Source organism: Bubalus kerabau, chromosome 13 (genome assembly GCF_029407905.1).
Source record: "Bubalus kerabau isolate K-KA32 ecotype Philippines breed swamp buffalo chromosome 13, PCC_UOA_SB_1v2, whole genome shotgun sequence".
Classification (NCBI taxonomy): Eukaryota; Metazoa; Chordata; class Mammalia; order Artiodactyla; family Bovidae; genus Bubalus; species Bubalus kerabau.
The window spans coordinates 76,030,932-76,056,734 of NC_073636.1; the positions used below are offsets into that span (position 1 = coordinate 76,030,932).

At 44.8% G+C, this 25,803-nt stretch overlaps 1 protein-coding gene across 3 annotated transcripts in view; it reads right to left on the reverse strand.

Annotated features, from left to right (window-relative positions):
- Window positions 1-24,266, reverse strand: part of SLC13A3 (solute carrier family 13 member 3) — a 54,498-nt gene extending 30,232 nt beyond the window's left edge. Inside the window, exons 1-3 of one of the 3 annotated variants that reach the window (XM_055543275.1) lie at window positions 24,004-24,266; window positions 20,917-21,080; window positions 2,955-3,021 (exon numbers count right to left, since the gene is read on the reverse strand). In XM_055543275.1, coding sequence (XP_055399250.1) covers window positions 2,955-3,021; window positions 20,917-21,080; window positions 24,004-24,239 — 467 coding nt within the window. In that variant the 5' untranslated portion in view covers window positions 24,240-24,266. The remainder of the gene's footprint in view (window positions 1-2,954; window positions 3,022-20,916; window positions 21,081-24,003) is intronic. The other 2 variants (XM_055543273.1, XM_055543274.1) reach the window with 2 other exon arrangements.
- Window positions 24,267-25,803: the final 1,537 nt, after the last annotated feature.

Genomic DNA, 25,803 nt, shown 5'->3' on the forward strand with positions numbered 1-25,803 from the left:
AGAGTCCAAAGTCAAGTGGACCTTAGGAAGTATCACTACAAACCAAGCTAGTAGAGGTGATGGAACTCCAGCTGAGATATTTCAAATTCTAAAAGATAATTCTGTGAAAGTGCTGTACTCAGTATGCCAGCAAATTTGGAAAACTCAGCAGTGGCCATAGGACTGGAAAAGGTCAGTTTTCATTCCAATCCCGAAGAAAGGCAATGCCAAAGAATGTTCAAACTACTGCACAATTGCACTCATCTCACATGCTAGTAAAGTAATGCTCAAAATTCTCCAAGACAGGCTTCAACAATACATGAACCAAGAACTTCCAGATATTCAAGCTGGATTTAGAAAAGGCAGGGGTACCAGAGATAAAATTGCCAACATCCACTGGATCATAGAAAAAGCAAGAGAGTTCCAGAAAAATATCTACGTCTGCTTTATTGACTATGCCAAAGCCTTTGATTGTGTGGATCACAACAAACTGAGGAAAATTCTTCAACAGATGGGAATACCAGACCACCTTACCTGCCTCCTGAGAAATCTGTATGCGGGTCAAGAAGCAACAGTTAAACTGCAACAACGGACTGGTTCCAAATTGGGAAAGGAGTACATCAAGGCTGTATGTTGTCACCCTGTTTATTTAACATCTATGCAGAGTACATCATGCAAAATGCAGGGCTGGGTGAAGCACAAGCTGGAATCAAGATTGCTGGGAGAAATATCAATAACCTCAGATATGCAGATGATACCACCCTTATGGCAGAAAGTGAAGAAGAACTAAAGAGCCTCTTGACAAAAGTGAAAGAGAAGAGTGAAAAAGTTGGCTTAAAGCTCAACATTCAGAAAACTAAGATCATGGCACCTGGTCCCATCACTTCATGGCAAATAGATGGGGAAGCAATGGAAACAGTGTCAGACTTTATTTTTTTTAGGCTCCAAAATCACTGCAGATGGTGATTGCAGCCATGAAATTAAAAGACGCTTACTCCTTGGAAGGAAAGCTATGACCAACCTAGACAGCATATTAAAAGGCAGAGACATTACTTTGCTAACAAAGGTCCATCTGGTCAAGGCTATGGTTTTTCCAGTAGTCATGTATGAATGTGAGAGTTGGACTATAAAGAAAGCTGAGCACTGAAGGATTGATGCTTTTGAACTGTGGAGTTGGAGAAGACTCTTGAGAGTCCCTTGGACTGCAGGGAGATCCAACCATTCCATCCTAAAGGAAATCAGTCCTGAATATTCTTTGGAAGGACTGATACTAAAGCTGAAAGTCCAGTACTTTGGCCACTTGATGCAAAAAACTAACCCATTTGAAAAGACCCTGATGCTGGGAAAGATTGAAGGCAGGAGGAGAAGGGGATGACAGAGGATGAGATGGTTGGATGGCATCACCGACTCGATGGACATGACTTTTAGCAAGCTTTGAGAGTTGGTGATAGACATGGAAGCCTGGTATGCTGCAGTCCATGGGGTCTCAAAGAGTCAGACACGATTGAGCAACTGAACTGAACTGAACTGAACTGCGAGTGGGGCTGGGGTCTGCAACCAGTGGACATGGAGTTCCTGAGGGTAGGGATCAGTTCTTTTTCAACAGACTCAGCACAAGCTCTGCCTGGGTAGATGGTTAAAACAGATTCCCAGGTTGCAAGGTGGTGAGTGGCAGGGCCAACTACAGAACCCGTATCTCAAAGGTGGACTCAAAGCCCCCAAACACGGTGCCAGGGAGGAGCACAGGCCTCAGGATAAGACGAACTAATGTAAAATCATGTCCCTATCTACTAGACCCTCCATCCATTCCCATCTCATTCAAAGTCAAAACTACATCAGTGGCCTGTGGGGTCCCACATGCTCTGTCCCCAACCAGTGCCCTCCTGCCACACAAACAATCTCTGTGACCCCACCTCCAGCTACACTATTGTCCTGGCTTCCTTGAACTCTCAGGGCTTTGTACCTGCTGTCCCCTCTGCTAAGAATACTCTTCCCACAGATTCCCTAGGACCCTTCACCTCCCCCAGGTGTTTGTCCAAGAATGACCTTCTTAGTGAGGTCTCCCCTGACACACATTTAAATACTGCCCTTTTCCTCTCCCAACCCCCTCCCTAGCCTGTTTTCCAATGCTTTGTTCTCCTGTTCGTTGCCATGTGCCTGACAGTACCTGGCTCATAGTAAGTTCTCTATAAATTTGCTGAATGAAGGAAACAGACTTGATTGATGCCCAGCAATGATGCCTTGAGCAAGTCACTTTACTCCCTGCTGTTTGCTTCATCATCATGAAATTGAGATAATGATACCATTAATAACAAGCGTTACCATCTGTGCATGGAAGGCCTAACAACCAGCTTTATCTACATGATCTCATTTAATCTCAAAAACAACCCTCAGAAAGAACCCACATGGGTTTTGACCTCATGTCCAGTTGGTAGGTGAAACTGAGTTTCAGAGAGGGGGAGTGGCGTGTGCAAATCAACAGAGCCGGTAAGTGGCAAAGCCAGGTTCCAAGTCAAGTCTGCTTGATCCCAAGCACCCAGGTCTTATATCCTTGCTGCTGTGTACAAAAGACACCAAAGACTAACTGTGCCATCAATGTCCAGGTGCTTCCTGAGTCACACAGGTGTGAAGGGCTGCTACTGTCTCAGGATATTTTGTCTGCAGACAAAGCTTTAGCTTGGCCCGGTACACCCTCTCCTCCTTGACGATCGTGTGGTTTGTGCCTCCTGCTCTCTGGCCCCTCCTTCCAGACCCTTCACCTCAGCAGACCTTTAGGGGTTTACTGTACTCCCCTGCCCATCCCACATATTCTTTTTTCAAGGAGGCTGGAGCTCAGGGAGAAGTGGTGGAAATTTGGGCATTGGGTCATCGGGAGAAGAATGGGGGGTGGGGATTGCCTGCAGCATGGAATTCTTGTTCATCCTCTCCTTGGATCAAGCACGGGCTCCTCTATGAATTCCACCAGGAGAACTCACTCTTCTGTGCCGGCAATGAATTGCATCTCCGTGGGCACAGTGTGCAGGCCGTTTTTCCGCACAGCAGCTAGGAGGAAAGAGCACGAGGTCTTTAGTGGGATGTAGCAGGTGGGACAGAAGCGTCCCCTTCTTGTGCAGTCAATCAAGAGTACTTCCTCTGGTCCCAGCCTATACTAGTCATTGGATTAAAAAAAAAAAAAAAAAAAAAGACACTCAAAATTCCATCCTTCTACCCAACCTGTTCCTATTAGGAGAGGGCTTCAGGCCTGGGGGCAGGAAGTTAGCTGCAAGGCAGCTGGACAAGCCATAACTCAAGCCTAGGCTAACCTCAACTGTTATTGTCAAGGGGATGTTTGGGAAAGACCAGCTACGAGTGGTAATGGATCAGCAATGGGATGGGTGACTCCAATCTACCACTCATTCAAAACGCATTTATTGAGCACCTACTGTGTACTATTGACCATCAGCTTGGGGTACACACTGAATAATATAGGACAATGTCCTTGCTCCCATGAAAGCACTGTTCTAGAGACGATGACTGACAATAATCAAGAAAGAAAACTTCGGGTGTCAGAGAACGTTTAATGTTAAGGAATCCTATATGTTGTTTTCTGTTTCTCAAGGGCCTTTTGTTCCTTATCAGTTCCTGGAAAACAGGAACCAGCAGAGCTGCACTCAGTTCTCAGGACTGAGGTCATGAGATGGAACGCTTATGTGGATTCCTTTCAGTAACCTTTTGCTTTTCTATAGAACTACTTAGTCATGTTCCTATTTCCAATACATGGGTTGTCTTCTGGCCCTGTGACGATTGTTATTCCCCTAGTTACTGTTGTTATGGCCCCATGACAATTATTATTCCCTTAGTTACTGTTGTTATGCTTTTGCTTTCAGTGTTTTTGCTCAACTTTATTTTTCTGCCTAAAGCTTCCGTGTATGCCATGATTAAAGCACCCTTGTTCCACTAGAGACTTGGGTCCCCCGCGTTCTTCTTTTCTTCATCTTCTTTTCGTTGACTCCTTTCCCCAGGTTCCCATCTGTCAAGACCAAAACAAGTGGCACCCGAACAGGGACCTGGAGTACACCCTTGGCAAGCTGATGGAGTGACTCTGGACCTACTGAGGTCAGTAAGTGCGGGGTAATGGGACAAACGGCTGGAAAGCCCCACCACTTTTCTACTTTGCTTCATCATTTAATTGAAGTTCAAGGACTCTCGGTTTCATGTCAGTGAATAGAGGCTTGTCTCCAAACGGTAATTGAACATAATCCTTGGTTCCCTGATGAAGGTACTTTTGATTTAGAGATTTGGAATCAGGTTAAAGAGAATGTTGAACGAGCCACAAGATGGGGAAAAAATATTCCAATGGATTTCTGGCCCTTATGGGCCCTCATTAAAGCTGTAATTTTGCCATTTCAAGGAAATTCTAGCCCCCCTGATATTTGACAACAGGCAGAACACTTGTTACGTGAATATGAATTAGATAATGAAACTTTACAAAAGGCCCAATTAGAACAACATAAAATATTTCAGAATTTTCCCACCAGCACTGCTCTGGTTGCCCCAAGTGCTCCTCCTCCTCTTGCAATGGGCACCAAACCAAAAGTCCTCTCAACTCAAGGACAAGATGACTCTGATAATGACTCTTCTGAGGCTGACAATACTTGCCTTGATGATAATGATAAGCCTTTAGCTTATACTCGTATTTATGAGAAAACACTATCTACTCATTCTCCTTCACGATGAAGGTTTTCTGGATTGCTGGCTTTACAATCTTGAATCTCTGAGGCTGATGACTTTTCCGCATTTCCTGTTTTCAAAAATCCTAATGCTCAAGGGCAAATTATACCTCAATACAAAAACATTGATTTTTCTCACATGCAACAAATGAAAAAAGCTGTAACTATGTATGGCCCTCATTCTCCCTTTACTAAGGAACTTTTAAACTCTATGGCATCTTCTATTGGAAATTTTTTGTTGTTGTTGTTCCTTATGATTGGCGACTTTTGATAAAGGCTCTTCTTAAGCCAGGAGAATATCTTCAATGGACAATGTGGTTTCAGGATGTAGCCCGAGATCGTGCCAATTCTAGTGCTCGGGCTGGCGCTCCCCAAAACCAAATTACTTTTGAAATGTTAACCAGTACAGGGCAGTTTGATGCAGTGAAAGCCCAAATACAATGCCCTCCCTTATTACATGAGCAACTGAAAAAAGTTACCCTTGAAGCTTGGGATCGAATTACTCCTCAGGGGGAACCTAAGGGCAGCTACACAAAAGTATTTCAAGGACCTAATGAAGCCTATGCTGATTTTTTAGCTAGATTGGAAGTTTCTATTTCCCATAGTGTTATTGGAGAAGAAGCCAAAAGGCAACTAGGAAAACTGCTTGCTTATGAGAATGCAAATCAGAAATGTCAAAGAGCTATCGCTCCAATCCGTGAGACTGGGGCTATTATCGACTATTTGAAGGCTTGTCGCAATTTAGGATCATAAACTCAAAAAATGCAAATGCTAGTTGAAACAATTGCTGCTGCTTTTAAAAAGGGGAATGAAAGATGTTTTGCATGTGGAGATAAAACACATTGGGCCAGGGAATGTCGGTCTAAATATGATGTTGAAGGAAAGCCTATTTCAGGAAACTCCAAGCTGGGGACTCCCCAGGTCCCCATCCACAAAAACCAGGGGCAAGCTTCATCTTTTCCCTCAAACCCTCAACATCCGTCAGTGCTGCCATTGATATACCAGCCCTAAATGATTTTCTCCTTTTTCCTCAAGCAGTCCCTTTTAGAATACCTACCAGACTTTTGGACCCCTACCCCCACAAACCTTCAGTCTTTTACTTGGCCAATCTAGTCTGACTTCTAAAGGATATACTGTTCACCCTGGAGTAACTGATTCAGATTATAAGGGAGAAATTCAAATTATGTTATCTCAGATATTATGGCAATTTAAAAAGGGAGATAAAATTGCTCAATTACTTCTTTTACCTTACATTTCTATTAACTCCTCTGATGGTATGTGGACAGATGGATTTGGCAGTACAGATCAAAAACAATCCTTATGGACATCAATTATATCTGAATATACCTGACCAAATATAAATATCAAAATTAATGGCAAAAAATTTTCTGGTCTTCTTGATACTGGATCTGATATTACTATTATCTCCAAACATTTATGGCCCAAATCGTGGCCTATCCAGAGAATTTCTTGCCAGATTGCAGGAGTTTCTCAAACCAAAGTACAAGAGGTTTATCAAAGTGTCCAAATATATCCATGTGAGGGACCAGAAGGCCAGCCCACATCATTATGACCTTATGTTATAGATGCACCCCTTAATTTAATAGGAAGATTATTTACTTATGCAATGACAAGCTCAAATATGTATTCTACGTTTTTCCTAGGGGCCACTGCTCACTTAACAAAAGATGCAATTATTAACATAACTTGGAAAGTGACGAGCCTGTTTGGACAGAGCAGTGGCCCCTTACAAAAGAGAAACTAGAGGCTGCTAAGGAACTTTATCTATACACAATTGAAATTGAAACATTCTGAGGAATCTTGTTCTTGGAATTCTCACATTTTTGTAATAAAAAAGAAATCTAACAAATGGCGCCTCTTAACAGACCTTAGACGGAGAAGGCAATGGCACCCCACTCCAGTACTCTTGCCTGGAAAATCCCATGGATGGAGGAGCCTGGTGGGCTGCAGTCCATGGGGTCACGAAGAGTCGGACATGACTGAGCGACTTCACTTTCACTTTTCACTTTCATGCATTGGACAAGGAAATGGCACCCCACTCCAGTGTTGTTGCCTGGAGAATCCCAGGGACGGGGGAGCCTGGTTGGCTGCCTTCTATGGGGTTGCCCAGAGTTGGACACGACTGAAGTGACTTAGCAGCAGCAGCAGCAGCAGCAGCAGCAACAACAGACCTTAGAAAAGCTAATGCATCTATGAAAGCTGTGGGTGCATTACAACCAGGAATTCCATCACCTACCACTATTCCTCAAAACTGGCATATTATTATTATAGATTTACAGGATTGCTTTTTTACTATATCTTTACATCCTCTAGACTGAGAAAGATTTGCCTTCTCTCTTCCTTTTCCTAATCATATCAGGCCTCATAAATGATATCAATGGTCTGTATTAACTCAAGAAATGATGAATTCTCCCACCATGTGTCAATATTATGTAGCCAAAGCCCTTGAACCTGTGAGAAAACAAGTTCCTGACTTTCTTGTTATTCATTATATGGACAATATATTGTTTTTGGCCCCATCTGTTTTAGAGACTCAACATATGTTTGATATAGCTCAACAATGCTTAAAAGACTCTGAATTAATTATTGCCCCTGAAAAAACTCAAACCTCTACACCTTACCATTACTTAGGATCTATTGTTAATAGACAAAATGTCACTCCCCAACTAACACAAATTCGTATTGATAAGTTATCAACCTTGAATGATTTTCAAAAACTTTTAGGTGATATAAACTGGATTAGACCCTCTTTGGGCATTGCAAATTATCAACTGACTAATTTATTTAATACTTTGAAAGGAGACCCTGATTTAAATAGCCCTCGTTCACTTTCACAAGATACACGAGAGGAACTCTGTTTAGTACAAAATAAATTACAAAAACAATTTCTTACTCATTTTAGAGAGTTGTTTATACTCCCTTCTCTCCATTCTCCCACCGGACTTCTTGCCCAACAAGAACACCCAGTAGAATGGATCTATACACATTTTAGAGGGACAAAGTCACTTACGCCCTATCTTGATTTAATCGCTCTAATAATTATCAATGGGAGAAATAGAACTAAGACTTTGATTGGCTCCAATCCCCATAAAATTGTATTACCTATTAATGAAACTCAATTTGAAAATGCATTACAAACTTCTACCAATTTTCAAATAGCCTTCTTAGACTATTTTGGAAAAATTTCATTTCATTATCCTTCTAATAAACTTTGAAATTTCTTCAAAAATACTGAATTTATGATCTCTCACATTGTTACATCACAACCTATACCTCAAGCTGATGTTTTCTATATAGATGGGACTAAAAACTCTAAAGCCTCATTTTGGTTTCTCAAAAAATATAAAGTCTTTTATACTAAATTTCATTCTGCTCAACAAAATGAATTATATGCTCTTATTCAGGTTATTCACCTACATCCTTACCCTATTAATATAGTTTCTGACTCCTCATATTCAGTTTTTGTATTAAAAAATATAGAAACTTCTACTATAAATTCTAATCAATCTATTATTCAACAACTTTTTCTTGAATTACAATCCATTATTATATATTACTCATATTTGAGCACATTCCGGCCTTCCCGGTCCAATGACTTATGGTAATGAACAAACTGATAAGCTTGTTTTTTTTGCTACTCCCAAAGAACAACATGCTCTATTACATAATAATGCTGGCTCCTTATACCAGATTTGGAAAATTCTATACCACCATGCTAAAGAAATTATTAATAATTGCTCTACTTGTAGACCCCTACATCTTCGACCCATTTCACAAGGTATCAGTCCTCGAGGATTACAACCCAAAGAGGATTACAACCCAAAGAAATATGGCAAATGGATGTGAGTCACTGCCCTGAGCTTTCTCCATCTCTTTTTTACATGTCTATATTGATACAAATTCTTCTTTTATATGGGCCACACCTCTTTTAGGTGAAGCTACACAACACATTATAACCCACCTGTTAGCTTGCTTTGCAGTAATGGGAACACCTAGTTCCATAAAAACAGACAATGGCCCTGCTTATATCTCTAAGCAATTCAAACAATTTTTACAATCTTTTTCTATTGAACATATTACAGGCATTCCTTATAATCCACAAGCATAAGACATAGTTTAACGAGCACATCACACACTGAAACTACAAATAAAAAAATAAAAAAGGGGGAATACACAGGAACAATTCTATCTTTCCTATCCAGAGCAGACTTTACTAGATTCCAATGCAAGATATTCTTTAATCCTATAACTATTGTTAATACAGCTTTATTTGTTTTAAATTTTTTAAACTTACCACAAGGAGATATCTTGACAAGAGCAGAAAAACATTTTGAGGAATTGAAGGACACTTCTCTTCCTCTGCTCATTTGGTATCAAGATGGGCTAACTAAACAATGGAAATCTGGGAAATTAATCTTACAGGGAAAGGGGTATGCTTGTATTTCTCCAGATGGATCTAACGAACTCACCTGGCTCCCTCTTCAGAAGATCTGCCCCAAGGGAGCCTCCGGCATTCAAAATAAAGATGAAACCAAAAAACCCCTGGGAGGAAGAAATTCCAATACAGGTCATGGCAGCTCTGAAAATCTCCAAGAAGACCAAAACATTCAGGTTGTGATGAAAGTGGTGGAAGAAGTAAAACTGGACGAAGCAATGGAAAGTGACTGCAGAGTGGGGAGGAGGAGCAGGTAGACTCGTGATCAGGTCAACAGAGGAGACATATGAGCTGATGGCATTTGAGCTGAGACCTCCAGGATTAAAAGGAGTCAATCATTTAAAGAGTTGTGGGAAGAGGGACTGGGGCAACAGGAACAGCAAGTGCAAAGGCCCTGAGGTGAGAGTGTGTCTGGTATGTTGGGAAGCAGACAGAAGACCAGTGGGGCTGGAGGGGCCTGATGGAGAGGGAGACTAGGAGGAGGTGGGAGACGGGGCAGGGGCTGGGTAGCAGAAAGTGGTCTGGATCACACAGAGGTCTTGGGGCTCGCCATAAGAATTTTAGCTTCTCCTCTGAGCCAGCTGGGAGTGGAGCCAGGGGAGAGTTTGAGCAGAGGAGAGTCAGAAAAGGATATGATTTCGTTTCTAAAGAATCCCTTGCTTGACAGGTCAGCCTCCCCACAGGAGAAAGCTGAAGAGATTAAAATTTCCTGCAGCTGAAACCATCACCAAGAGCAAAAGAATCCATCCCTGGGCATTGGAAGTGTGATTAATAACTGAACACATGGGTTCAGGGGTCAAGTCTCCATCAGTTACTTTGTGACCTTAGATCAGTGTGGTTCTCAGCTAGGGTGGATTCTGCCTCCAAGGGACATTGGACAATATCTGGAGAAATTTTTGGTTGTAGCAACTGAGATGAAGGTACTGGGGGTGTTACTGGTACCTAATGGTCAGAGGTCAGGGATGCTGCTAAACATCTTGTAGCACATGAGTCAGCCCCCACAAGAAAGAATTTTCCCATCTAAGATGTCAAATAGTGCCAAAGTTAAGAAACTGGTTTAGATAAATCCCTTAATCTCCTTGAACTTCTTTAATCCATAAAATGGAAGTAATAATTCCCCTGGGGTTATCAAGAGAATTAAAGAGTTCATTTATTTGCTATAGACAGAATATTTCCATTTAAAGCAAGGACCGGCAAACTTCTTCTGCAGAAGGCCAGACAGTAAATATTTTCGGCTTTGGAGGCCATATGATGTCTGTTGTAACTACTCAAATCTGCCATGGTATCATGAAAGTAGCCCTAGATAATACAGAAATGAGTAAGTGTGACTAAACTTTTATTTTTGGACACTGAAGATTTCATATAATCTTCACATGTCATAAAATCTTCTGCTTGATTTATACAACTATTTAAAAACATAAGAGCTATGCTTAGCTCACAGGCTAGATGAAAAACAGGTGGCAGGCTAGATTTGGTGCACCCAAGTTTGCCAGCCCCTGAGTTTAAAAAATTAACAGGAATCTGAGCACTAGTGAGGATTCAGGAAATGTGGGTTACTATTAAGAAAGTACAAGAAAATGGCCCCTGGAGTCTGGAACTGGTCTGATCCAGCTACGACACATCATTGTCTTGTTGGACCTAGATACTCTTACACATCACTGATTCCAGTCACTCTGAGACTGATAAAAAGAGCCAGAGTGAGGACACTGTGACCTTGTTTAAGCGCAAAGCCACTTGCCACCCACAAAATACCAAGCATCCCCTTCTCTTGCTAAAGAAATGGCTACTTCTTACCTAATCACAGAATTATCCCCAGGTTTTTTTTTCTATTCACTTTATTTTTGGCTGAGCTGGGTCATCCTTGCAGTGCATGGGCTTAGTTGCCCTGCAGCACGGGGGATCTTAGTTCCCGACCAGGGATCGAACCCATATCTCCAGTATTGCAAGGTGGATTCTTAGCCACTGGACCGCCAGTTTCTGACAGCACCCAACCTAAAGCAAACCCTGCTTCCTTAGGTCTCCACCCCCACCCCAAATGCCCCAACCAAAGTCCATATAGTGAGAGTTTCTTTCTAATATCCCTGAGTTCTTTGTCATTGCCCACCGTGTGTGTTTTTCCTCGCTGCAGCAGTGATAACAAACTCAGCCTGTTTAACTACAAATGCACTTTGGCCACTTTGGACAAAGGAGGAAGGGTCTAGGCTCCAGCTCTGGCCTTTTCCCTGTCTCACCCCAGGGGCTTGGGGAAGTCTCTTCCCTTCTCCACTCTGGGCTGTTCTTTTCCTCCTGGTACCACAAGGGAGCAGGGTTCCACCGTGGCTGACTGTCATTTTTACTGTGCCTAAGGCTGGGGTCTGAAGGCTAAATTCAGATCGTCTCACCCTGGGCCATGGGGACAAGGGCCTCAGGGCTCCCGTGGTGGGAGCTCGCATTCAAATGCAATGCCTGAGGCTGGAGGCCAGGGCACTAAAGCAGGAAGTGAAGGGTTGTTCATAGGACACTGATGCTGGGGTGGGGGGTGATGCAGAGTCACTCCCTGGGGGCTGATCAGACAGGGAGAACTCTGACCCAGTGACTCCCAGCTGCCACCCAGCTCTCACTCACTCTGTACTCTTCTTACTTGGTCAGGAAAGGCTGTCCCGCAGCATCAGATACTTGCAAAGCTCACCAGCATCTCAGGTATAACCACAGCCTGCTCTCCTCAGCCCAGGATGAACATTAGAATGTCCTGAGAAAGCCCAGGTCCCACTCCGGAGGTTCTGGTTTAGAGGCTCTGAGGCCTCAGTATTTTTCGAAAGCTCTACAGGTGGTTCTATTGTGCAGCCAGGATTGAGAAAGCGTCCCTGAAGTTAGAGATGTGGAACTGATGTCTCCAGTGGCTGTCCATGACCGTACAGGGTGGGGGGTTGTGTGTGCTGGCCAGTTTGCCACAGTCCCCACCTGGCCCCTTTCTCATCCCTGGAACCTGGTCGCTGCCAGCATCAGATCTGGAGAACCGGATATAAAACCCTAGGGCTGCAAACAAGGCATGCATGCATGCTAAGTCGCTTCAGTCGTGCAAAGTCGACTCTGCAACGCCATGGACTGTAGCCCACCAGGTTCCTCTGTCCATGGGATTCTCCAGGCAAGAACACTGGAGCAGGTTACCATTCCCTCCTCCAGAGGATCTTCCTGACCCAGGGATCGAAACTGGGTCTCCTGCATTGTGGGCAGATTCTTTACCACCTGTGCCACCAGGGAAGCCCACAGACAAAGCAGAGGAGGATATTCACACACACACACGACTGTAAACAGTAGTTATTCACACACACACACGACTGTAAACAGTAGTTATTGGTAGCAATTAAGATTAGAAAGGAGAGACTTTACTTTTTATTTATGCAAATTAGTTCCATTCCATTAGTAATGTGAAACAGTTTGATACCAAGTATTATTTCCCTCTAATAATGATGCCTTTAACACAGCCTTTGACTGTGTGGATCACAATAAACTGTGGAAAATTCTGAAAGAGATGGGAATACCAGACCACCTGACCTGCCTCTTGAGAAACCTGTATGCAGGTCAGGAAGCAACAGTTAAAACTGGACATGGAACAACAGACTGGCTTCAAATAGGAAAATGAGTACGTCAAGGCTGCATATTGTCACCCTGCTTATTTAACTTATATGCAGAGTACATCATGAGAAATGCTGGGCTGGAAGAAGCACAAGCTGGAATCAAGATGGCAGGGAGAAATATCAATAACCTCAGATATGCAGATGACACCACCCTTATGGCAGAAAGTGAAGAGGAACTAAAGAGCCTTTTGATGAAAGTGAAAGTGGAGAGTGAAAAATTTGGCTTAAAGCTCAACATTCAGAAAACTAAGATCATGGCACCTGGTCCCATCATTTCATGGGAAATAGATGGGGAAACAGTGGGAACAGTGGCTGACTTTATTTTGGGGGGCTCCAAAATCACCGCAGATGGTGATTGCAGCCATGAAATTAAAAGACACTCCTTGGAAGGAAAGTTATGACCAACCTAGACAGCATATTAAAAAGCAGAGACATTACTTTGCCAACAAAGGTCCATCTTGTCAAGGCTATGGTTTTTCTAGTGGTCATGTATGGATGTGAGAGTTGGACTGTGAAGAAAGCTGAGTGCCAAAGAATTGATGCTTTTGAACTATGGTGTTGGAGAAGACTCTTGAGAGTCCCTTGGACTGCAAGGAGATCCAACCAGTCCATCCTAAAGGAGATCAGTCCTGGGTGTTCCTTGGAAGGACTGATGTTGAAGCTGAAACTCCAATACTTTGGCCACCTGATGCGAAGAGCTGACTCATTTGAAAAGACCCTGATGCTGGGAAAAATTGAGGGCAGGAGAAGGGGACAACAGAGGATGAGATGGCTGGATGGCATGACTGACTCAATGGACATGGGTTTGGGTGGACTCCGGGAGTTGGTGATGGACAGGGAGGCCTGGCGTGCTGCAGTTCATGGGGTTGCAAAGAGTTGGACACGACTGAGTGACTGAACTGAACTGAATAATGATGATAAAGTCAATGAAGATGAAGTAGAAAAAAACATTGGAAAACCAAGGTGCTACTCAGCCCCTCATCCCTTTGCTTCCTGTGACCAAGGTGACCCATGTGACCACATGAAAACAGGCCAAAGTCTCCAAAGATTGTAACTTTCCTGGGTCCAGAAATCACTGGCTGGTTAGGAGCTTGGTGCTTATGTAAGGTCTTATTCAAATAATATCAATCCTGGAGCTGGTATCAGGCAGGGGGAGCTGAACGTTCACATTTGTAATCTTACAGCAGTCTGGGAACAACCTGGGAGAGCTGAGCAGGGTTATTACCTTCCTCTTTACACCTGGGGAAACAGGCCTGGACAGATAGGGTAAGGTTGGGATTGAGATGACCCATTGGGTCATCATAGTGACCCAATTGAATTTTGGGGGCAGAGTTTTTAATGGCAGAGTTGGGCTTGTTCCCAGGACTGCTGATTTGCCACCACTGAGTCTCGCCCCATCTCCAAAGGTGCCTACCTGGCTCAAACCTAGAACAGCTAACTATAATGTAACCTCCCCAGCATGACTGAAATATTCTTGAAGTTTGGCACATGGAAGGCCCTTAGGAAAGAGTTCTTGTGTCAAATTTGGAAAAGAGCACCCCAGGGAGAACAAAGACCCCAGGTTAGGTAGCTTTATACCTGTTCATTTATTTAACACTCACAACCTCTTGGGCAGTAAGGATTTCTCTCTCCATTTTATATATTAGGAAACTGAGGCTTAGAGCAATTCAGTAACTGGTTTGTTTATTAATTGATAGATTCCACACATTTATTGATCACCTACTACATGCCAAACAGTGTTCTAGATGAACAATACTATAGTTCACAGCAAGGAAAAGGATGGACATAAGCTCCCTTGGAACTTGGAGTCCATGGAGATGGGTAATCAACAAATAAATCCTTCTCAACTAAGAGTCATGGGAAACTTCAATATGAATCGAGATGTAGGGACCTATTACCCACTCTTTCTGATTCTTGGAACCCTTATACTGGTTTTTATATAATGGCAACTGTATGCTGCTAAGTTGCTTCATTCGTGTCCAACTCTGTGCTACCCCATAGACAGCAGCCCACCAGGCTCCCCCTTCCCTGGGATTCTCCGGGCAAGAACACTGGGCGACTGTATAACTGCCACGTATTACCCACACCTGTGTGCCAGGATCTCATTTCTCCTGTACGCTTCACAGTGATGTACACAAAATGGGAGATTTTGTCCTCATTTTATAGATGAGAAAAGAGCCTTGGGAAGAGGTCCCTCTCCCAGCCTCATGAATGAAAAGGGAAGGAGAGGGCAGTGCTTAGCTGAGCCGACAAGACTGCTTTTGGAATGGTGGCATCTTTGGCATTCCTAAAGGAAAGACATGAGTGGCAGCCAGCTTTTTTTCCTTTCTTTTTAGTTAATTTATTTGGCTGTGCTGGGTCTTAGTTGTGGCTAGAGGGATCTTTAATTGCAGCATGTGGGATCTAGTTCCCTGACCAAGAATCAAATCCAGGATCATACTGCATTGGGAGCATGGTCTTAGCTACTGAACTACCAGGGAGGTCCCAAGCCAGCCTTCTTTGGGCAGAAAAAGTGAGGGGAAAGCGTTGTAGAGTTTAGGTTCAAAAGCCTGGTGGTCCCCTTACTGGCTGAGGGGCTTTGGGCAAATACTTCACCATTCTGTGCACCAGTTTCACACTCTGAAATGGACCACCCCTTCAGGGATGAAGTGCAGGATCTAATCAGAGCATGCGTTGTAGAAGGATGCTGGAGAAGCCACCACCCATGCAGCCCTGGTCCCCCAGGCAGTGCAAAGAGCCAAGTGTGTAACAGAACTGCAGAGAAGCAGCAGGGCTGCCCTCCAAGACTGAGGACCCCCAGGGTCTTGTCCAGCGAGCCCTGCCCTGCCCGAGGCTCTATCTCGTCCTGGCACGTGCCTATAAGCACAGATTCCAGATTCAGACAAAACTCGGCAACTAACGCACCATGTTGCTTTGGGCAAATCATTTTGCCTCTCTGACCCTCAGTCTCTTCATCTTTAAAATGGGGATGATCTTCTTCATAGTATGGTTATGAAGATTAAATGAGGGAATGGGTCTGAAAAATTTAGCACAGGCACAGGGCGTCTTTAGACAATGGCAGCTCACATCACCCTCACTGTTGTTCCTCTGGGTTCCCCTCAGGGACCTCGAGCCTCCAGGAGCCTCCCTGCCCCTGTCCTGGCCCCTGACCAGAGTCTCCACTCCGTCTACCCCTGCCCTCACCTCCTGCCACCGGGACAGAACACAGAAACTGGATGAAAGGCAACGTCTCTTTGCCCTGGAATTACCTGGTTTAGGTCTGAGGGCTGATCATTAACCAGTCCCTGCTCTCTGATCCCACCGCCTATGAAAGTAGGTGTCTGCCCCCACCGCCCCGCCCCAACAGGGTCTCCTGCCTTCTGACATCCTGCAGAGCAAGGGGAGAGACTCTGGATCTCACTTTTGTGCTGACGCTGTGTGTGACCTTGAGCAAGCCCCTTCCCCTTCCTGAGTCTCAGGTTTTACTTCTTCTTTCACATAATCAGCTTTCACACTTTCCCCCCCGCCTTTGCCACTAAACTCTTGGTGGGGGGGAAACTTCTGTGGGAGGTAGATCAACAGAAGAGCACTGGCTGTAAAGTCAGCCAGACTGGATTCAAAATACCAGAGCTGCTGTTTTGAAACTACGTGACCTTGGGGACTACAATCAACCATTTCTTCAGTTTCTCCCTCCTTTTCTATTCCGCTAAATGAGGTCAATACTACTTCCGTGTCAGTCAGAGGTAAGGTTTTAAGATGAGACCGACTTAGCACAAAGTAAGTGCTCAACAAACATCAGAGACAGTTACTTGGAAGCTCAGGGTTATAAAGTATTATAAAAAGGGAGCAGCTGGGTTGCAATGAGAGAAGGAGCAGAGTTAACGACTTGCTGCCACCTCACAGTGACTATGAGGCAGTCTCTTGGAGCCCCAAGACTCAGGGGAAACAGTTTGAAAACTGACAAAGCCAACACTGAAAAGTGAAAGTGTTAGTTGCTCAGTTGTGTCCGACTCTTTATGACCCCACGGACTGTAACCTGTCAAGCTCCTCTGTCCATGGGATTCTCTGGGCAATAATACTGGAGAGGGTAGCCATGCCCTTCTCCAGAGGATCTTCCCAACCCAGGGATCGAACCTGGTCTCCTGCATTGCAGGCAGATTCTTTACTGTCTGAGCCAATACTAGGCATCTGCTAGGGAATACTCGAGATCTGCATACTATGGTCCACAGGCTGAATCCTGCCTGCTGCCTGCCAGCTATGGTTTTAAGTGAATGGAAAAAAATCGGTAGAAGAATAATATTTTGTGATGTAAAAATTATACAAGGTTTTAATTTCAGCACCTACAAGCAAAATTTCACTGGATCACAGCCACACCCACTCATTTACATATCATCTATGGAAGGTTTCTCCGTGCAAGGGCAGAGTTGAGTGGTTGTGACAGAGTGGCCAGCAAAGGGTTAAATATGTTACTGTCTTGTCATTTACAGAAAGAGTTTGCTGACCCCTGCTATAGAACAGCTCTTCCTGCCCACATGGAAGACTTTGACCTTGTATAGATCATGGCATTGCTACTTTATCAACAATGTGATTGATTCTGGACACAGCATGTCACCTCTCTGAACCTCACCTGTAAAGGACTTATAACTATTTCTAGCTTTCAGGGCTGTCATGAAAATAAAATAAGCAAGACCCTTGACTGCATGATGGAGAAATACCCGTATCACAGTAAATGAGATTAACTTAGATGGTGTGTGCTTGTGTGCACAGTCATTCAGTCCTGTTCAACTCTGCAACCACAGGGACTGCAGCCCCCAGTCTCCTGGAATTTTCCAGGCAAGAATATTGGTGTGGGTTGCCATGCCCTCCAGGGATTGAATCTATGTCTCCTGCGGCTTCTGCACTGGCAGGCAGATTCTTTACCACTGAGCCTCCTGGGAAGCCAACTTAGATGGTACATGAATCAGAGTTTAGATTTTTAACAGATAGGTAATTATTTTCACGTATATTCGAAAAAATAGCACACACAATGCTCGTGGTTTCATAGATAAGGCTTGTTGTGTTTGTTGGGGTAAATGATCGAAAGGTACTGGGGCAGACCTACCATCTCAGCTCTCAACACACACCTTCCATCTTTGGGTCCCAGGTAGCATCTCTCATCTGCAGCACCTATTCACATCTCAGCCAGAGGGAGTAGGAAGCAGGCGGGGAAGGACCAGAAGCTGCACACACCATTCCTAATCATACCCCATTGGCTAATCGTGATCACATGACCATATCTAATTGCGAAGGAAGCGGAGACATTCAGCCTTTTCTCTGCACAGTCATGTGCCAAGGTGGGGGTTCTATTATTAAAACTGCAAAGGAAGAATTAAGATTGCAATCTCTGCCCTCTTATATACCAATTTAAAGACCTCCTTTTGAAACACATCGGTGTAAACATCTGAGTTAAATCTGAGTTAAATTCGCCCATTCCAGTCCATCTTAGTTCGCTGATTCCTAGGGTGTCGATGTTCACTCTTGTCATCTCCTGATAGATGGGGAAACAGTGAAAACAGTGGCTGACTTTATTTTTCTGGGCTCCAAAATTACTGCAGATGGTGACTGCAGCCATGAAATTAAAAGATGCTTACTCCTTGGAAGGAAAGTTATGACCAACCTAGACAGCATATTAAAAAGCAGAGACATTACTTTGTCAACAAAGGTCCATCTAGTCAAGGCTATGGTTTTTCCAGTGGTCATGTATGGATGTGAGAGTTGGACTATAAAGAAAGCTGAGTGCCAAAGAATTGATGCTTTTGAACTGTGGTGTTGGAGAAGACTCTTGAGAGCCCCTTGGACTGCAAGGAGATCCAACCAGTCCATCCTAAAGGAGATCAGTCCTGGGTGTTCCTTGGAAGGACTGATGTTGAAGCTAAAACTCCAATACTTTGGCCACCTGATGCAAAGAGCTGACTCATTTGAAAAGACCCTGATGCTGGGAAAGATTGAGGGCAGGAGGGGAAGGGGACGACAGAGGATAAGATGGTTGGATGGCATCACTGACTTAGTGGGCATGGGTTTGGGTGAACTCCGGGAGTTGGTGATGGACAGGGAGGCCTGGCGTGCTGCAGTTCATGGGGTTGCAAAGAGTTGGACATGACTGAGCGACTGAACTGAACTGTGTAAACAAAAAGAAAGACATTTTAAAGCAGACAGGATATGGCAGCCATTTTGAAATTAGGAAGGGAAGACCAAGGGAATCACAGAGAAGCCAGTGAAGAGTCTTGACATCCCTGTGTCTGTGAAATGACCTGGCACTGCCCTTCTCTGACAAGGAAGATAACCCTTTGTTCTTTAAGTCACTTGCAGACAGACATCCTCTTATCTGCAGCCAAAAGAATTCTCACTGATGATGCTGATTCCACGGGGAAGGGAGTGGGCTCTGTAGCCAGGCTGCCTGGGTGCAAAGCTGGGCTCTGCCATTTGCATGCTGTGTGACTCGGGGAAGTCAGTTCTCCTCTCTGAGCCCTCATTTAGTCATTTAAAGATACAGCAGCCACTTGTGTTTTGTCGCCTTTAGAACACAATTTCTGAGATTTAACTGAATCTAATTCCTCAGCTCACAGTAGGTTCTCATTCTGTATTGCACGAGGCCACTCTTTTTATTTATTAATTTGGTCCCTTTTATCTCCATTTCCCAGTTCCATCCTTTTCAGAGCAACCCCTCTGATGCATCGAATGTGTAGCTTTTCCTTTGTTTGTGTTCTTGCAAAATGTTCTGTCTTTTGTAAGTATTTTTAATTTACATAATGGTATTGTGTTCTCGGGTCGGCCCAAACATTTGTTTGGGTTTTTCCATGAGGTGTTACAGGCTTCCCTGATAGTTCAGTTAGTAAAGAATCTGCCTGCAATGCAGGAGACCCCGATTCAATTCCTGTGTCAGGAAGATACCCTAGAGAAGGGATAGGCTACCCACTCCAGTATCCTTGAGTTTTGCTGTGGCTCAGCTGGTAAAGAATCCGCCTGCAATGTGGGAGACATGGGTTCGATCCCTGGGTTGGAAAGATCCCCTGGAGAAGGGAAAGGCTACACACTCCAGTATACTGGTATGGAGAATTCCATGGACTGTATAGTCATGGGGTCGCAAACAGTAGGACATGACTGAGAGACTTTCACTTTCATAAGGTGTTACAGAAAGCCCAATGAACTTTTGGGCCAAACCAATATAACTCATTCTGGCTTTCCCAATAACAACTAGGTTTTACGAGATTTATATAAATATGCATGAACGCTAAGTTGCTTCTGTCGTGTCTGACTCTTTGTGACTCTATGGACTGTAGCCCACCAGGCTCCTCTGCCCATGGGGTACTCTAGGCAAGAGTACTGGAGTGGGCTGCCATGCCCTCTTCCGGGGGATCTTCTCGACCCAGAGATCAAACCCACATTCCCTGCGGCTCCTGCATTGCAAGCATATTCTTGACTGTTGAGCCAATAGGGAAGCCTTATATAACTTTATGTCCCTCTGAATCTTTCCTCCAGAAAGCAGTTCAATGCTCAGTGAGGGTGCCCTCCACAATCTACCTCCTCCATTGCTGGCAGTGGTGGCCATATCTGAACCCTGGCCCTGACCCAGCATACCACAGGGACTGCTGCGCTAAAGACGGTCACATGACATGTGTCTCCTTCTGGACTTTTGGTACTTGCATTCAGGGCTAAATTTCTGCATTCCAGGGTATATGAACCCTTAATTTGATTAAATATTTGCAGAATGCCCTTAAGAAAGGGTGATGGTTCACACTCTGCAGCAGCAAAGAGAGTTCCAGTGGCCCCCATTCCTGCCAACATTGGGCACTCTCCAGCCTTCTTATTTTTGCCAATCTCACTGAAGTACATTTCATTGTTGTTTCAATTTACATAGTACCTACTTCATAAGGTTGTTTTGAGAGGCCAAGGAGGTAATGTACGTAAAGTGTTTAACTCATTGCTTAGTACATAGTAAATGCTCAATAAATGCACTTTAAAAAAAAGGTACTGTGGTTTGACTTACAAATCCTCAGTTACTCTCATTATTGAACTTGGCACATAGTAGGTGCTCAATAAGTGCATCCCCTCTGCCTTCCCCAACACCACTTGATCATCCCCACTCCCACTCTCCCACCCTGGTGGAGTTGCTCCCAGTCCCTTCCCACAGACTCACCTGCAGTCTCTTCACTCTCCCAGCTGAGGTCCTTATGAGACTCCCTGTGTCCAAAGAGACTCTTCAAGATGGCATTGGCGATGGGCAGCATCATGGCGGTAGAGGCAGTGTTGCTCAGCCACATGGACAGAAACGAGGTGGTCGCCATCATCCCCAGGATGAGCCTGGGGACAGAGGGAGTTAGGGGCAGATATAGAACCAGGGCCCCTGGTCCCAGTTTGCATCCCACTTGTCTACAGATGGAGAGTCAAGGCCCAGAGAGGACGAGCCAGTGACCAATGGAAACCAAATCCACTCACCATGCTTATTCTAGCTCTTAAGGAAATTGACTAGCTGTATGTAAGTGAACTGACCTCAGGTACCCAAGGTAAAATAGTTCCGGAGGGGCACCAACCCTAAATTTTCTCTCCTTTGCCCTCAAATCCTTAATGGCTCCCATCGCAGAAAAAAAGATGCCTTGACACCAAGATTTTTCACTATTTTACCCTAAACAGTCTTTCCACCCTCCTCGCCCTCATCCCTTCTTCCCAGGCACCCTTCTCAGGCTCTGCTGAATTTCTCATCAGCCCCCAAACATGCCCTGATGCCCGGACTGCCTGCCATCACTTGGTCCTTCCCACCAATAGGAATCTAAATTTAGTGGGGTTTTTTTCCCTTTACATTGAACTCTTAATCCACCCTAAATTTATTTAGATGTATAGACTGCATATTAAAAAGCAGAGACATTACTTTGTCAACAAAGGTCCATCTAGTCAAGGCTATGGTTTTTCCAGTAGTTATGTATGGATGTGAGAGTTGGACTATAATGAAAGCTGAGCGCCAAAGAATTGATGCTTTTAAACTGTGGTGTTGGAGAAGACTCTTGGGAGTCCCTTGGACTGCAAGGAGATCCAACCAGTCCATCCTAAAGGAGATCAGTCCTGGGTGTTCATTGGTGGACTGATGTTGAAGCTGAAACTCCAATACTTTGGCCACCTGATGTGAAGAGATGGATGGCATCACCGACTCAATGGACATGAGTTTGGGTAAACTCTGGGGGTTGGTGATGGACAGGGAGGCCTGGCGTGCTTTGGTTCATGGGGTCGAAAAGAGTCGGACACGACTGAGTGACTAAACTGAACTGATAAAGCAGAGTCAGATCTAAGAAGTTTTTTTTTAATGAATCAATTATACCAACATCTACCATTTATTGAATCCTTCTCTTCCCCACAGATCTAGATTTCTTCCAGATAATTTATTATTTGTTTTAAAAATCTGTTTCTGAACTAGTGTCATACTGTTTTCATTGTTATAACTTTAAAACCCTGAATATTCATTGGAAGGACTGTAACTGAAGCTCCAATACTTTGGCCACCTGATATGAGGAGCCGACTCATTGGAAAAGACCCTGATGCTGGGAAAGATTGAGGGCAGGAGGAGGAGGAGACGATGGAGCTTGAGATGGTTGGATGGCATCATCAATTCAATGAACATGAGTTTGCGCAAACTGTAGGAGGTAGTAAAGGACAGGAGAGCCTGGCGTGCAGCAGTCCATGGGGTCGCAAACAGTTGGGCAAAACTTAGTGACTGAACAACAACAACAAACTTTAAAACGTGTTTGATAGTAGCCTCATCCTTTCTTCAGTGTCAAATACAACCTCCTCCAGGAGGAAGTCACCTGGGCAGCATCTAGGTTCTCATCCTCATCTGCTCCCCATGTGGCAGCCAAGAGGAATTTTTCTAAAATGCCAATCTAGTCATGTCACTCCCCAGCTTAGAATTCTTTAAAGCAGAGATTCACAGACAGAGGGGCCATGGATATAATTCAGGACAGAAATGATGGGAGTAAATGAAGCTCTACTTTACTAACATCTAATATTCCCTCATAGGTTAGTTGATAAAGAGTTCGCCTGCAATGCAGGAGACCCTGGTTTGATTCCTGGGTCAGGAAGATCCACTGGAGAAGGGATAGGCTACCTACTCCAGTATTCTTGGGCTTCCCTTGTGGCTCAGCTGGTAAAGAATCTGCCTGCAATGCAGGAGACCTGGGTTCAATCCCTGGGTTGGGAAGATCCCCTGGAGAAGGGAAAGGCTACCCACTCCAGTATTCTGGCCTGGAGAATTCCATGGGCTGTATAGTCCATGGGGTCGCAAAAAGTCAGACACGACTGAGTGACTTTCACTTTCACTTCAATAGAAATTGAGTATTTCCTTCAGTGATTAATGAAAACAATAAAGTTAGTATTATTAGAAGGGACTTGGTTACAGCCTCAAAACTACAGTTACTAGGCTGTTGCTAGATCTCATCATTTATTGTGTTAATAAAGAAGTTCATATGGTATTCTACCAGAAATTTTTTTCTATCACAGATTCGTGTGGTTTTAAAACATTATTTGGATAAGTTTATTTTGCTGTGATTGTTGTTGTTTTAACTCCTACATGTGCTTTATGCGTTTAAATAACATTACTGGGAAGGACGCCTTAAGGTGCAGCAAACTGCAAAAAAAGAGCAACAACAACTTCATTTTAAAGGACACTCAATTCTCTTAAAATGAAAGTCTGAGTCCTATCCAGGAGGCCCGAGGCCCCGTAGGAATGGACCCTATCTCCTGTCTCTCCAAGGCCATCTTTCCATCCACTCCCCACCCAGTGGGTCACCTTGGCTGGTAAATAGAAAACCAGGACGACAGAGCCAGCACTTACTGTGCAGACTCTCATATCGTCATTTTATAAGCAGAGAGAGGGTAGGTCACTCCCAGAGCAGGAAAGGTAGGATTCAGCCCCAAGTCACCTGAGGCGAACTACTAACACAGCCCCCGTCTAAAACTACTGGACACGAATCCCTGGGGTGAGGTCTGGGAACCAGCATTTCAACTGACTCCCAAGTGATTCTTACGTAATTTTGAGAACCACCCAAGAGCCTAGCACTGTGTCTGGCACACAGAGGGGGGCTCACTAAATATTTGGGAAATGAATGAACAAGTGGATGGTGGGATATGATGAGTTTGTTGCACCAGATGACCAGAGCAGGAAGGGTGGGTTTGGGCTCCGAGAATGGGGCCCCTCTGCCTCTCCACCCCTGGGCTGGACCCCATTACCTGGCCTTACCTGGCTGGCTGGACCCCGGTGAGCATCAGGACCTTGAGGGCAATTCTCCTGTGCAGGTTCCACTCCTCGATGGCGCTGGCCATGATCAGACCGCTGAGGAAGAGGAAGTTGGTGTCCAGGAAGTACTGGGCGCAGACCTTGTTGGAGGGCAGGATGCCCAAGAAGGGGAAGAGGACGATGGGCAGCAGGGCCGTCACCGAGAGGGGCAGGGCCTCGGTGCACCAGTACACCGCCATGAGCAGGATGACGAACAGGCAGCGACCTTCCTGCAGTGGGGAGATGCCGGCTTAGGAGGGTCAGCAGAGCTTGGGGTGGCAGGGACAGAAGAGGTCCTGGAGCAGGGCCCATCCCCGAGGCACGTTCCTTGGGGAGGCAGTGGAGAGGGTACGTGCCCAAGGCTCAGACCTTGAGCAGGTGGTGTCACTGATCTGAGCCTCATTTTACTCAACTATAAAGTGGGGGAGCCATACCTGTCATTTTATAGGACTGTGTGAAGGTCACGTGAAATACCCCCATTGTCTTTGAAGTAGTCCCTGAGATGAGCACGAGAGTGAAAGTGGTTTGAGGGACTTCCCTGGCGGTCCAGTGGTTAAGACTCAGTGCTTCCACCACAGGGGGCACAGGTTCGATCCCTGGTGGGGGAGCTAAGGTCTTTCATGCCACATGGCACAGCCAAAAAAAGAGAGAGTGTGTGAAAGTGAAAGTAGTTTGCTTGACGGGCAATCCTGGAAAGCTCTGAAAGGGCACTGAGTACGTGAAATAGAGAAGGAAGCCAAGATGATGCATTAACGAGATGGTTACCGCTGTGGACAGCTGGGGTGCGATTTTGATCAGGACCCCTGAAGAAAGGGTAGATCAGACCTCAGAGTAGTCCCCCTGGGAGGCAAGGATGCTGCCAACTCTTAGTCATCATTGGTTGAGGGTTGCTCGTGGGAGCGTTAACTCCCCAGCACTTGGGCCTGCCCTGTGCAGCAGCCGGAGAACATGCTCCTGCCGAGCATCCTGGGTTCAGGAAGAAGCTACCGGCCTGTGCAGAATGGTGAGTGCCAAAGGGGATGCAGAAAGAGCACCAGTAGCTACCGCTGCACCCATACATGGCATTTAGCACAATGTCCAATACCCGGTGCACACTCTATAAAGAGTGACAATAGTTACTGATATTTGTTGAGTTATTGGTCTTCCTAGGCGGCTCAGTGGTAAAGAATCCACCTGCCAATGTAGGAGATGCAGGTTCGATCCCTGGGTGGGGAAGATCCGCTGGAGGAGGAAACAGCAACCCACTCCAGTATTCTTGCCTGGAGAATCCCATGGACAGAGGAGCCTGGTGAACTATAGTCCATGGTATTGCAAAGCAGTCATACACGATTTAGTGACTAAACAATAGTGACAACCTTCGGTTATTAAGTACCAGGTGTTGTTTATTCCTCACAAAATCCCAGTGAAGTAGGTGCGATTAATATGACCGTTTGATGGATTGACAATTTAAGATGCAAGGAGGTCACTAGCGAGGCAATGACTGTGAGCCAAAACAGTCTGCCTCCGGAGCCAACTCTCTTAACCAATTGGCAGCTGATTACTAGAATCTAGGACAGCTTGACAATGCAATTTCAAAGATCCAAAACAAAACAGATTGAGGCTGATTCAAGTGCAATTTATTCCAGAGACATCCTCACAGACACTTGGAAATAATGTTTCACCAACGAGTTAGGCATCTCTTAGCATGGTCAAGTTGACTACTGAAATTAACCTGAAAGCAGATTTTTATACCTTACTGGTTTTCTCCTCCACTAGAATGTAAAC